Source organism: Ochotona curzoniae, unplaced genomic scaffold (assembly GCF_017591425.1).
Source record: "Ochotona curzoniae isolate NIBS_2020 unplaced genomic scaffold, NIBS_Ocur_1.0 contig_3498, whole genome shotgun sequence".
Classification (NCBI taxonomy): Eukaryota; Metazoa; Chordata; class Mammalia; order Lagomorpha; family Ochotonidae; genus Ochotona; species Ochotona curzoniae.
The window spans coordinates 4,253,657-4,267,557 of record NW_024465885.1 but is presented as its reverse complement, the minus strand read 5'-3'; the positions used below and the strand labels follow the sequence as shown (position 1 = coordinate 4,267,557).

Genomic DNA, 13,901 nt, shown 5'->3' with positions numbered 1-13,901 from the left:
ATTAGTGCTATATCAGTTGTGTAGCGTGCGGAATTTTTTTCCATTAGTTGGTTGTTTCTTTATTGTTTCCTTTGTTGTGCAAAAACTTTTAGTTTGACGTAGTCCCATTTGTTTATTTTATCTTTGACTGCCTTTGCCTTTGGGGTCTTTTCTAAGAAGTTTTTCCCTGTTCCTACATATTGGAGTGTTTCCTATGTTTTCCTTTAATAGGTTGATTGTTTCTGAGTGTAGATTTAGGTTCTTGATCCATTTAGAGTTCATTTTTCTATAATGTGACAGGTGTGGGTCTTGCTTCTTAATTCTGCAAGCTGTTATCCAGTTGTCTCAACAGCATTTGTTGAATAGACCAGGCTTTTCCCCTGGATTGTGTTCAGTTTTCTTGTCAAAGATTAGTTGTCTATACATGTGTCAGCTCCCTTCTCGTGTTTCTGTTCTGTTCCATTGATCTTCATTTCTGTACCAGTACCAGACTCTTTTGATGACCACTGCTCTGTAGTATGTCATGAGGTCTGGAATTGTGATTCCTCCAGCTTGATTTTTATTCTTTAAGATAGCTTTGGCTATTTGTGGTATCTTGTATTTCCAGATGAACTTTTGTATCTTCTATTTCTGAAAAAAATATTGCTGGGATTTTTATTGGGACTGCTTTGAATCTGTATATTATTTTTGGTAAAATGGACATTTTGATTATGTTGATCCTGCCAATCCAGGAACAAGGCAAGTTTCTTCATTTTTCAATGTCTTCTATTTCCTTTTTAAATGTTCTATAGTTTTCATCATTGAAATCTTCCACATATTTAGTTGTTCTAATTCCTTGTTATTTAAGATTCCTTTCCGCTGTTTTAAAGGGGATTGTGCTTACAATTTCTTTCTCAGCCATGGAAATAATTGTGTACACTAGTGCCATTAATTTGTATTCATTAATTTTGTATTCTGCTGACCTGCAAAAGTTTCTTATGAGTTCCAGTAGTCTCTTGACTAAGTCTTTTGATATAGAGAATCATGTCATCTGCGAATAGAGATAATTTCAGTTCCTTGTTTCCAATTTCAGTTCCTTTAATTTCTTTTTCTTGCCTAAGAGCTCTGGCAAGGACTTCCAATACTATACTGAAGAGTAGTGATGGCAGTGGACAGCCTGTCTAGTTCTACATTTTAGTGAGGCTTCCAATCTTTCCCCATTTAGTATGATGCTTGCATTGGATTTTTCGTGAATTGCTTTGATTGTGTTGTAGAATGTTCCTTCTATGCCTATCTTGCTTAGGGTTTTCAGCATGTAGTGGTGTTGGATTTTATCAAATGCTTTCTTTGCATCTATTGAGAGGATCATATTGTTTTCTATTTTTCAATTTGTTGATGTGATGTATCGCATTTATTGATTTGCGGATGTTGAACCATCCCTGCATGTTTGGGATGAATCCCACCTGGTCTGGGTAAATGATCTGCCTGATGTGCTGTTGGATCCTGTTGGGTGTCATTTTGTTGAGGATCATTGCATCTATGTTCATCAAGGATATTGGTCTATAATTCTAATGTTTCTCTATTTGGCTGTGCTATTAAGGTGATATTGACTTCATGAAAAGAGTTTGGAAGGATTACCTCCCTTTGTGTTGAGAAAGCTTGTGGAGGATTGAAGTAAGTTCCTCTTGAAACATTTGGTAGAATTCAGCAGTGAAGCCATCTGGTCCAGGACTTTTCTTGGTTGTAAGGGCTTTAATTACTGATTCAATCTCAGTACATGTTATTGGGCTGTTTAGATTGTTCATTGCTTCTTAATTCACTTTTATTGGATTGTATTGTCCAGAAATCTATCCATCTCTTCTAGGTCTTCTGATTTGTTCACATATTGTTGTTTGTAATAGTTCTTAGTAATTCTCTGTATGTCCAAGGTATCTGTTGTTATATTTTCTTTCTCATTTTTGAGGCTATTGATGTGTACTTTCTTTCTCCTTTTTTTGATTAGTTGGGCTAGTGGTGAGTCTATGTTGTTGATTTTCTCAAAGAACCAGCTCTTTGATTCATTGATCTTATATATAGTTCTTTTGGTCTGTATTTGGTTCATTTCCACCCTTATTTTGATTATTTGTTTTTTCCTACTAATCTTGGAATTGCTTTGCTGTTGTTTTTTCTGGTTCCTTCAGCTGTAAGGTTAGCTCATTTACTTGGTGTTTTCCAGTTTCTTAACATACGCATCAATTGAACTTTCCTCTTAACACTGCTTTGATTGTGTTCCATAAGTTTTGATAAGTTGTATTGATGACTTTGTTTTGAGCAAGTTTTTAATTTTCCCTTTAATTTCCTCTCTAACAGAATGTTCATTTTGTAACATATTATTCGGTCTCCATGTGTTTACAAATTTTCCTTGGTGTTTTGACTTCTTGGTTTCTAGCTTCATTCCCTGATGGTCTGAGAAGATGCATGCAATACTTTTGATTTTTAAAAATTTGCTGAGGCTTGTTTTATGGCCTATAACATGTTGAGTTCTGGAAAAGGTTTCATGTATTGGTGAAAAAAAGTGTATTCTCTATCTGTAGGATGAAAGATTTGGTATATATCAACTAAGTACACTTGCTGTATTGTTTTGGTAAGTCCTATTGTTTCTTTGCTGAATTTCAGTCTCGTTGATCTGTCCATTGATGTTAATGGGGTACTAGGGTCCCCCAGAATTAGTGTATTCGAGTCTGTTTCTCCCTTCAAGTCCATTAATATTTGTTAAATCCATTAATATTTGTTTTATGTAACTAGATGCTTTGCGTTTGGTGCATATGCATTTATTTTGGTGATCTGTTGCCAAAAAGATCCTTTGATCATTATGTGTTGTCCTTCTTTATCTCTTTTAATATTTTTGCTCATCAAAGTATGTCATCTGATGTACGGATGGCTACATCTGCATGTTTTTCTTACCATTTGCTTGGAATATCTTTTTCCATCCTTTCACTTTGTTTCTTCTGATCTTTGTTGGTGAAATGTGTCTCCTATAAGCAGCAGATAGATGGGTTTTGTTTTTTGATCCAGTCCTCTAATCTGTGGTGTTTGATTGGTGAGTATAAGCCATTTTCATTCAATATTGATATGGATAAGTGGTGGTTTGGTCCTGTCATTTCAAGCAAGGGTTGTTCTTTGATTGAGTCTTCTGTTAGCATTTAGTGAGATGTTCTCCATTTTTGCCTTTGGTTTTTTTTTTTTTTTTTTTTAAAGATTTATTTTTATTATTTTTTCATTGGAAAGGCGGATATACAGAGAGGAGAGACAGAGAGGAAGATCTTCCGTCCCCAAGATTAACTCCCCAAGTGAGCGCAACGGGCCGATACCATGCCGATCCCAAGCCAGGAGCCTCTTCCGGGTCTCCCACGCGGGTGCAGGTTCCCAAAGCTTTGGGCCGTCCTCGACTGCTTTCCCGGGCCACAGGCAGGGAGCTGGAAGGGAAGCGGGGCAGCCGGGATTAGAACCGGCGCCCATATGGGATCCCGGGCGTGCAAGGCGAGGACCTTTAACCACTTGCGCCACCGCGCCGGGCCCCTTTGGTTTTGATAGTTGCTATTTGTTTCCTGTTTCATAAGAACATCTTTGAATATTATATATAGGGCAGGTTTAGAAGAGGCAAATTCTTGGAGTCTTTCTTTACTGTGGAAGAATTTTATTTCATTTTGAAAGCCAAAGGTGAGTTTTGCAAGATATGTTATTCTGGGCTGAAAAATTTTCCCTTTTAGAATCTGAAATATGTCACTCCATTCTCTTCTGCCATGTAGAGTTTCTTCTGTGAGGTCAGCTGTGAGTTTGATTGGGGATCCTCTGTAGGTCACTTGATTTTTTTTTCCCATGCGCATTTAAGGATTTTTGTTTATGTTCGGCTGAAGAGAGCTTGATTATCATGTGTCAGGGTGATCTTCACTTTTGATCAACTTTGTTGGGAGTTATGTGTCCTTCCTGGATGTTATTTTCCAATTCGTTCTCCAGATTAGGGAAGTTTTCATTTATTATTTGATTGACTACACCTTTAATCCTAGTTTCTCTTTCTGCACCTTCTGGAAATCCCATAACTTTAACTCCTTTGTTGAGCCTTTTAATCATTTCTTTTAATTCTTGGATATTTTCTTTTAGCTTAACCAAACTCTGCTTCCAGCTTTTCTTTTGTTTCCCCATGGTGACAGGAAATATCTTCCAATTCTGATATTCTTTCTTCTGCTTCGTTTATTCTGTTTTTGAGACTCTCCATTGTAGTTTTAATTTACTTCATTATATTAACTTCTGAAATATAATTTGATTCATTTCTTGTGTATCATGGTCCTTAACTTCCTTGAACTTTCATATTGTGTGCTTCTCATTATTGGCCAGAAGCTTTATAATGAGCTTTCTGAATTCTGTGTCCCCAATTTTCTCATTGTGTTCCTCAGTTAATTCTGGGGGTGGTAAAGGCTTTTGCACCTTTGCCAGAGAGTCTTCAATAACATTCATAGTGCCTCTGTCTCTTCTTTTACCTTTTGTCCTTGCAATTCTGGTTGGCACATTCTTCTTAGTGCAGGTTTCTAGGTTGTGTTATTTACAGGCCTACAAATTGATTTTTGTGTTCAATCAATGTCTTGTATTAGGAAGATGCCAGTCGCCTGAATAACTGGTTTGTCGGCAGTGCTGAGTAACTGGTTTTTCAGCAATGCTTATCTTGCTGACACGTGCTGGTCTTTAAGTCTCAGTTCCACCTGGAGTTATTTTGGGTTGAGTATGTAGGATGCCACGATGGAACTGTTTTTTCTGAGGAGCCTGCTCGGTGCTCTAAGCTGGAAGTGATTTTGTTCCCAGTTTAGCCCTTGCGCAGCTCAGTTGTCCTCTTTTCAGTCTAACAGTCCGATGAAAATGACATCTGAGTTCTACAGGTTTAGCATATCAGCAGTTTACCACTGTTCCCATTCTCTGAACCCTTGTGCCTGTGGACAAGATGGTGCCCTACAGGGCATCAACATAGATCTGGGACTGTTGTTCATCAGATCCAGGGACCACACAGACCCTACAGAATGCAAGGCTGGTGCTGCTTTCCTGTAGGTTCAGCTCAGTGCAGTTATCTAGAAAAAAGCCCATTCTAGGTCGTCCCTTGATAACCGCACTCCATTCCCCACTGCACAAGATAGCACTCGGCGGGCACTGCTGGAGAATCAGGGGCTGCTCACTTTCAGTTCTGTGGATCTCACAGACCATGCAGGATACAAAGTTGGCGCTGCCCTTCTTGTGAGATTAGCTCAGTACCATCAGCCAGAAACCAAAAGTAAAATCTAATGTTTGATTAACATACTGTGTTTAAGTCACTGTCCTAAGAGCTTTGGAGAAGTATAACTTATACTTGAGAGTGATGATTATGAAATTTTCTGTTTGATTGAAAAGGAATGAATACCTTAAATTTCAAGTTCATGACTATTATTTTAAAAAAAGGACTCATAAAGCAGTTGAGGTTTTATATTTTATATTACTGAAAATGTGATCTTGTTATGTAATCACAATGCTTCTCAGTGTACAACCTTTGCTGTTTAAAACATGATTTATGAACATGACATTGACATTTGGAGCTTGTTATAGATAACAGGATTTTAGATCCCTCATAAGTTACTGCATAGCAGTGTGGGCTGAGCCAGATACCCTGGTAATGTGTATGCAGTGAAGAGTTTGAGAAACACTGCTTTCATATACCTTATTTGGAGAGTAAGAGAATAAAGTCTCTAGGAAGGTCACTTTAGTGTTTTGATAGGCATTGAAGTAAGAAAGTTCTTTGTAGTGCCTAGTCAACCTGATGTAAGGAATGCTTGCAGTTAGTTTTGTGATTTCTGTCACTTGGAGAAGGGCAGTGTCACAGAGTAATTATTGACGGAAATGAGAGGTCTATATAAAAGATTTTGAAACTTGTTGATTTGGTAAATTGTTTGGTAAATAACATGCTTGAATGAAAAACAAGTGTTGGGGATTGGGTTGCTCAGGTGCTGAGTTCAGCGTTAGGCTTACTGAGCTTGAGAATATACAGTTGAAGATGTCAGGCAGGTAGCTTGAAACTGCAGTTAAGTGCTGTGTCAAAAGAAGTTTGTGTTTTTATTAGATATAAGTTTTAAGGGAGATATACAAAGTAACAGGATAGACCTAGTACTGATTTTTATAGGCAGAGCTGGGAAGAGCTTGAGATGACTCGTTCAAGACAGCTATAGAAAGAATTTGGACAGAGGAACATAATTCATATCCAGAGAAGATAAAATTTTGAGCAAAGATTATTTGAGCAGCCTCTGTGCCCACACTTTTTTTTTTCACAATGAGTAGCCTAAAGGAAACTGATTTGACTATTTTTTTTTCTATTCTTTTAAGGGTAACCTAGAAGTTAATTCATTACTTGAGGAAGATGTCTTAAAGTATCAGGAGATAATTTTTTTTGAGTGATTGGGAAGGACTGTGCTAAAGTATGAAATTCTGCAAAGGCAGTAAAAGAAAATGCAAAAACACTGTGAATTAGGTGGTTATTGGTAGCAGTACAGTTTAATGCAGTGTTAATTACAGTTGCTTTATTAAGAAGACACTGAACAGCATTATGAAAATTGAAAAAGAAATGCCCCACGGAAGAGTTGTTATATAATTCCATAGTTTTGATGGAGTATTTATATAGCTGCTGAAATTACTTATGGTTAAGAGAAGTACTAAATGTTTGAAACTAAAAGGCACAAAATTTAGGTATAAATAATTACATATATATAAAACAAGAAATAGAAATAGAAGGAAGAAATACGAATATATTGGAAAAGTAGAATGGATTTATTCCATTTCTTTGGGAGCAAGAAAGACAACCAACCGGTTTTAGTCATTGGATAGTAGCCATTATAGGACTTTGATTACTGAATAAATGATGGAAAACAAGCTGTTAGCAGTTTTAGGTCACAGAGTTTTAGGCAGCTAAAATTATGTTGGTTGAAGAGATAACATTCACAGAAAAGAGGTGACGTAACTCATGAAGCTGAACACTGGGAAGGCTGGGGAGACATTAAGGGCATGCAAATAAGTTTCCTAAAGCTTTTGGTTTTGTGTTGGCTTTTGTACATGTAAAAGGAAACTTTTGAAGTAAAGAAGGAATGCAGAATTTTGTTGCTCAAGCAGGGTTGGGAAAAATTTTGTTCCACTTATCACAGTACAGGTGACATTGAATAACATCCTAAGTGGTCACAGGAAGCAGCAACACAGTTGCTGACAGGGAATTATATTTACAGAGAAGTTATTGGAAATGCTGTGGTATATAAGAAAATGAACTTGAGGAAATTTATAAACTGAACAATAAATAGATTCCTTTTATAAGAGCTATAAATAACATGATTTATAAATTAAAGGTAATTTTTTTCAGTAAAAGAAATGCTTGTAATAATTATGATTTGTTATTCAGACCAAGTTTCTCACTAGGGGGTGAAAGTTTTTTTTTTTAAAGTTTAAAATTTCATAGAAATATAAATGTAGTTAGGATTTTACCTAGACAAAATTCATTAGAAGCTGAAAACATAGAAATAACCTTAGCAGTGAAAGCTGTGCCTGGGAATGTTTGAAAATTCAGAATAAAATGCTTTAAAATACTGAGCTAAAAGTTTGAGAACCTTGAAAAGTGAGAGAGACATCTGAATGTAATTCTATTTAGTATGTGGTATCTACTAATTCTCATATTCATCTTATGCTCCAAAGATTCTGCCTTCTCAGAAAGTAGTAAACCAGGTTTCTTATAGACTTCTAGACCTGCTTTACTCTAGTTGAACTTTGAGATGCTGAGCTAGTTAATGTTTTGAGTAGGTTGGCATAAATTCTAGCACATTTGAGTTGAAAATTTGTTATCAAATTATACCATAATGATAAAAAGGACATTTTAAGCAAGGAGAGGATAATTTTTCTTCAAAAAGGGACTGTTTTCCCCAAATTTGTGTAGCACTTATACACATCAAAAAGAGAAAAAGTAGGCTGTAATAGGTTTGTTGTTGATGAAGCTCTGCAGGTCCCACAGATAGTGAGACAATCCATTCGTAATCTGAAAAATTAAAAATGCAATTTTAGTGAAATTCTGTTCTATATCTGTGATTGGCAGACATTGGAACTTTTGACAGTACCAGCTGTAGTGTGGGTATGTGGACCAGCAGAGTTTCTAAGATTGGAAATATGTTTTTACTTTGGAAACACATTTGGTATGACCTGTTAAAATAAAAAAAAAAAAATAGAGCAACTCTACAGGAGGTAAATTAGAATAACTTCTGCACAGATATACATACTTGAGACTGCTTCTAGTAAAGTTATCTGGACCAATAAGAAATAGCCTGTGTCAACCAGTAAATGAGAAAATTGTGCAACAGTTAAAACCAATGATACAGTTTTTGTGAGTCTGAGTAATTTCAATAAGCTTAATCCTGAATTCCTAAATAAATAAATACATAAATAAATAAAAAGTGAAGCAGAATGCTGTAATACAGGGTCATATAAGTGCATCAAATCATTGGTGTGGTTCTACCAAGCTAACTGTACCAGGTCTCAAAATTCAGTAAGTTTATGCTAGGCTAAATTTTGAGTTGATAATTTTGTATGGTCTGTTACTATTGTTATTGATTTCCGAGAGGTCCTTGTCAGAAAAAAAGGCTTCCACCTCAGTATCTGGAGCACAAGTTGAATCAAAGAAAAAATACAAAAATATGTAGTTTTATTCATTCTTCCAAGGCTCCCGTGAAAAATTCAGTTAAAATGAAACTTGTGTTTATATTTGTTGCTATTACAGAACTGTAATGAGAAATAAGCCGAATTTTGTTTCCAAACTTAATTAAATGGTTTCACATGGAGAAACAGATCTAGATGTTAATAGAATGGGTGGTAATTATGATGTTTTAAGTTTTTTTTTTCTACAGATTTTTAAAAAGTTTTTAAAGATGTTTTAAGTTATCCATTGTATATGTTAGTGCATTAATGACTTTTATTGTTTTTTACAGTAATGCATTGTATGTGATAGGAAGTATCTAGAAACATATTAAGATTCCATTAGAGTGAAATGAAACAAAATTAAATACAGATCAGGACAGCATTGACAAGGTCTATTAGAAATCATGGAACGGAAAGAAAATTTGTCATTGAGGTAAAAAATTCTCAACGCACAAAAATAAACTATAGACTTAAGAATTTATGACATGAGGTGCCGGTGTGGGCAAACGAATCCTCTGCTGCAGTGCCAGCATCCCATCTATTTCGGGCTGCTGCACTTGCGGTCCAGCCCCCTGCTTGGCCTGGGAAAGCAGCAGAGGATAGCCAAAGGCCTTGGGACCTTGAACCTATGTGGGAGACTTGGAAGAAGCTCCTGGATCCCAGCTTTGGACCCATTCAACTCTGGCCATTGTGGTCATTTGGGAAGTGAACCAGTGGATAGAAGAACCCTGTCTGTTTTTCCTTTTCTCTCTGAAACTCTGACTTTCAAGTAAAATAAGTAAACCATTAAAACAAAACAAAACTTTATGAAATGAGGAGTCTGTCATGACGTAGGAGGTAAAACTGATGTTTATAATACTGGCATCTCACTCATGCCCTGGCTACTCGACTTCTGAGCCAGCTCTGCTGATTGGGAAAAGCCCCTGCCACCCACATGGGGAAACCCTTTTGAGGCTCCTGGCTTTAGTTTGTCCCATCTCTGGTTGCTGCAGCCAACTGGGGAGTGAAATCAGCAGGTTTGTGTTTCCTACCCTGTAACTGACTTTCAAATAAATAAGTTTTTTTTTTTTTTAAAGAAATGTATGAAGCACTAAGGAATTTATTTAGCAAGATATGACCAGATAGATAAGGAGATATGGAGGACAGATTGAGAGATTTAATATTGTTACTTTATCCTGCTGATTTGCTTTTCTGTACCAGTAGACAGGATTGGAGTCTTATCTCCTAATTCCTGCTAATATTGACTCTGGGAGATAGTGGTGATTAACCATAATAGTTGGGATGTGCTGTGCATGTGCGAGACGTACATTGAATTTCTGGCTTACAGCTTCATTTGTATCAGGTATATTGGGGAATGAATCAGTGAGTGGAAATGTTTTTTTTTTATTTTTCTGTATTTGTGACTTTCGAATTTTAAAATGGCTTCTTGTTTGTCCTATCTTATGGAATGCAGTTGATATTAGTATTACCCAAGAATGTGATTGTGCAAAGATTTTTACATGTGCATGTTGCTAAGCTTGTGAAATATTCCTAGATGTGATTTGAAAGTACATAAATATATTCTTAATTGAAGTTTAATTCCTTTTTTTTTTTAAATTTAAACAGTTGAACCCACTGTGAGCCTGATCAAAGGGCCTGATTCTCTAATTGATGGAGGAAATGAAACAGTAGCAGCCATTTGTATTGCAGCCACTGGAAAACCAGTTGCACGTATTGACTGGGAAGGTGATCTTGGTGAAATGGAATCCACCACTACTTCTTTTCCAAATGAAACAGCAACAGTCGTTAGCCAATACAAGCTGTTTCCAACTCGATTTGCTAGAGGAAGGCGAATTACTTGTGTTGTAAAACATCCAGCCTTAGAGAAGGATGTTCGATACTCTTTCATATTAGATATACAGTGTAAGTAAATGCTAACTTTGTTTTTGGAATTGTGCTATGTTGTAACTGTTCTTTCTTTGACATACTCGCTTATTAAAATATTATTAGTTTGAATGTTTAGGATTCACATATTCCTGCATTTTCCTTTTTTTTTAAATTTTCTTGGAAACATCATTTAACCAAAGCATTTTTTTTAAAATGAGTTTTGTAGTGATGTGTAAATGACTTTAAAGTTGTTTGTTTGCTAGCCACTTAAAATTATTTAACCTTCACCTCTTAACCAGCTTTATTGTAGGCTGGACTTCAGGTAGTTGTAGAAATTTCTGCTTTAAAATGGGTAATATTTGGAAACAAAACATTTCTCTGTTCTATTTAGTTGAGCTGCTAATCAATTTTATGGATATTGCCCTTGCTGTTTTCAACAAGAATCCTGAAATCTACTTTTTAGACACATGTTCATTTGTAAAAATCCTGTATTTTTTCAGTATTATTTCTAGTCTAGTCTTCTTGGTCATAGTGTAAGATTCTCGCATGTGTAAATTATTTTAAGAACATCATTGGCATAATTAGTGTAAATAAGACTCAGAGTTGGTCCACATCACAGTGCTCTTTTGTATGTGTAAATATTGTGTAAATATATTGTGTATGTGTATTTATATATTGATGTATCTACTTTGTCCTTTATTTCTCAGTTTTTGATACATTCTCCATGATTTACATAGCAGTTTTGAATATTGGGCAAGAGAAATGATGATAGTTGCTGACAGCTTCTATGATGGACAGTGAAAATTAGACAGATTGTGATAAACTTTTCTGCTCTCATTTTTATCTCTTTTTCCTTTTTGAAAAATTCAGATACGAGTTCTAAGTGATGTCAATTTTTTTTATATATATGTACACACACATATATCTTTACTTATGTCTATCAGTAATTGATATTTTCTATAATTTTTATTACTTGCTATTAGTTTGTTTGAATGCAATACTAGATTTATAGAAGTATTTTTTTTCCCCTAAAGGCAGGTCTTTTAAATTATGGTTTAGATTTATTGGCTTGCCTCCAGAATATTTTTAGTATGTTCATAGCTTATTTTTTTCCTTTAAATTGGGAACCTATAGAGAATGTAGATGTTGTTCATTGAGATAGTTTTATATCTTATTCATTTCTGAGAATTTTGATGTATTTTCGGGCATGTTTTAGTGGCTTCACTCTCTTTTTAAAAGAGATTAGGAGTAGATGTTGAGTCCAGTGATTAAGCCACTGTTTGAAATACCCATATCTTGTATCAGAGTGCCTGAGTTTGAGTTCTAGCTCCCCTTCTGATTCCAGCTTCCTGTTAATGCACACCCGGGTAGTTATCAATTATGTGATTGAGCATGAGTACCTGTGTGGGAGACCTAGATGGAGGGCACAGCACTTGGCTTTGTCCTGGCCAAGCCATGACTGTTGCAGAAACTTAGGTAGTAAATTAGCTGATGAAACTTGTCTGTCTCGTCTGACTTTCCAAATAAATGAAAAATTGGAGAGTAGAATGAGATTAAACTTCTTTGAAGAACATTTTTTTTTACCATTCCATGTATTTTGTCAATATTGAAAAGAGTTTATTTCACTTTGATTTCTTTTTGTTTTATTCAAAGGCAGAAAGAGGGAGAGAGGAGGAGAGGAGAAGAGGAGGAAGGAAAGAGAAGAGAGAAAGAGACAGAGGTGTCTTCCATCTTTTAGTCTCCTCCCAGAGTGTTCACAGCAGCAAGGGCTGGAGCTGTGTGAGACCAGGAAGCCTGCCAAGTCCTTCTGGGTCTCCCACCTGTGACAAGTACCAGGATGCACATTACCAGGAAACTGGACGTGCAGATGGAACTGGGACTTGAATCCAGGAATTCCAGAATGGGCTGCTGGTATCTCACGTGATGTCTTAACCACTATGCAGATACCTGCCCTGCAGCACATTTTAGTGGTATTTTACAATACAAAATTGTTGATTTTTTGTGTTTATGGTATGCAAGCATTCCTTTTTTAAAGTTGCTAAGGTAATGTTACCTCCCTTACAGTATAAGTGTTACAGTTTTTTGGTAGATACAGAGAATTGCTCATTCAGTGTATACATGCTGAAATATTTTTGGGTACATTTCATTGGGTAATCATCTGACCTATCATGGATTTATTTTCTAGATGCTCCTGAAGTTTCAGTGACAGGATATGATGGAAATTGGTTTGTAGGAAGAAAGGGTGTTAATCTGAAGTGTAATGCTGATGCTAATCCACCACCCTTCAAATCTGTGTGGAGCAGGTAAAGTTATGTACAAACAAAATATTTTAAAGTGAAAAATATTCTTAAGTGCACATTGAAAATGTTTTATTTGTACAGTAAGTGATTATAAAAACAGCTGGGAAATTCAATCAAATAAAAGATTTTTGAAGTGTTTTCCTGTCCTACTTTTTCTGTCATCCTACTCCTTCAGATCTATTCCTCAGAAGATATGTTAATAATTTTAACAGTCTTCTGATGATATGGTAAATTGTTACTTTTTGATTTACCAGTTTTCAACACTATTGACATCTTAGATACATGAATAATTAATTTTTATGGACTGCTTCACCCACAGACAAATCCATACACACATTCTAATCCTTCGTAATCTGAGTGAAGGTAACTGTTTAATAACTATTTGTCTCCATGTAACAGGCTAATACTCTGTATGGAAAGCTCAGCAGTACACCACAGTTCTGTTTTCTTTTGTTTGCCCAGGAAGCTAGTATTTTGCACTTGTAGCATAGTAATTGTTTGTCCTTAATTATCTTTATCCATGACTTTTTAAACTTACACTGAAGGTTTCATTCATGCTGCTCTGTTTATAGATCATTTTTAGTCTTGAGATTTGTATTTATCAAATCTGGATAGCAATTTACTCTTTCCGCCTTCCCCATTCACATTACTACAGCTTGTGTTTATTTTAAAATATCCCTTCAAGTGTTTCTTAAATTGTTTTCTTGATGTAAAAAAACGAAAACAAAAAAATTACCATTAACTAAATGATTTAATAAAGTTGAAAGACAGTTCTACTTTATCCTATCATCTCCTTATTCTCTATTTTTATAATGTCTCTCTACTGTAACAAACACATGGTGCTTTTTTTTTTTAATGTAGAAATATTAGAATCACTATCATACTGTTTTTTCTTTACATTATCTGTAATTACCTAAGTTTTATTTTTTCTTTTTTTGGTTTGATTCTACCTTTCGTTTTGTAGATAATTCTTAATTTTCTTAATTGTCTAGTCATTTCACAGTGAGGAATTAAGATAAAATGTTCAGTTGAAACTCAAAAGGGTGAGAAGTACTCATTAGT

The 13,901-nt window shown here is 35.5% G+C and overlaps 1 protein-coding gene across 3 annotated transcripts in view; it reads left to right on the top strand.

Moving 5' to 3' along the window:
* Positions 1 to 13,901, top strand: part of NECTIN3 (nectin cell adhesion molecule 3) — a 106,139-nt gene that overhangs the window by 26,123 nt on the left and 66,115 nt on the right. For all 3 annotated transcript variants that reach the window (XM_040980509.1, XM_040980508.1, XM_040980510.1), the window contains exons 3-4: positions 10,279 to 10,575; positions 12,725 to 12,842. In XM_040980509.1, the coding sequence (XP_040836443.1) occupies positions 10,279 to 10,575; positions 12,725 to 12,842 (415 nt within the window). The remainder of the gene's footprint in view (positions 1 to 10,278; positions 10,576 to 12,724; positions 12,843 to 13,901) is intronic.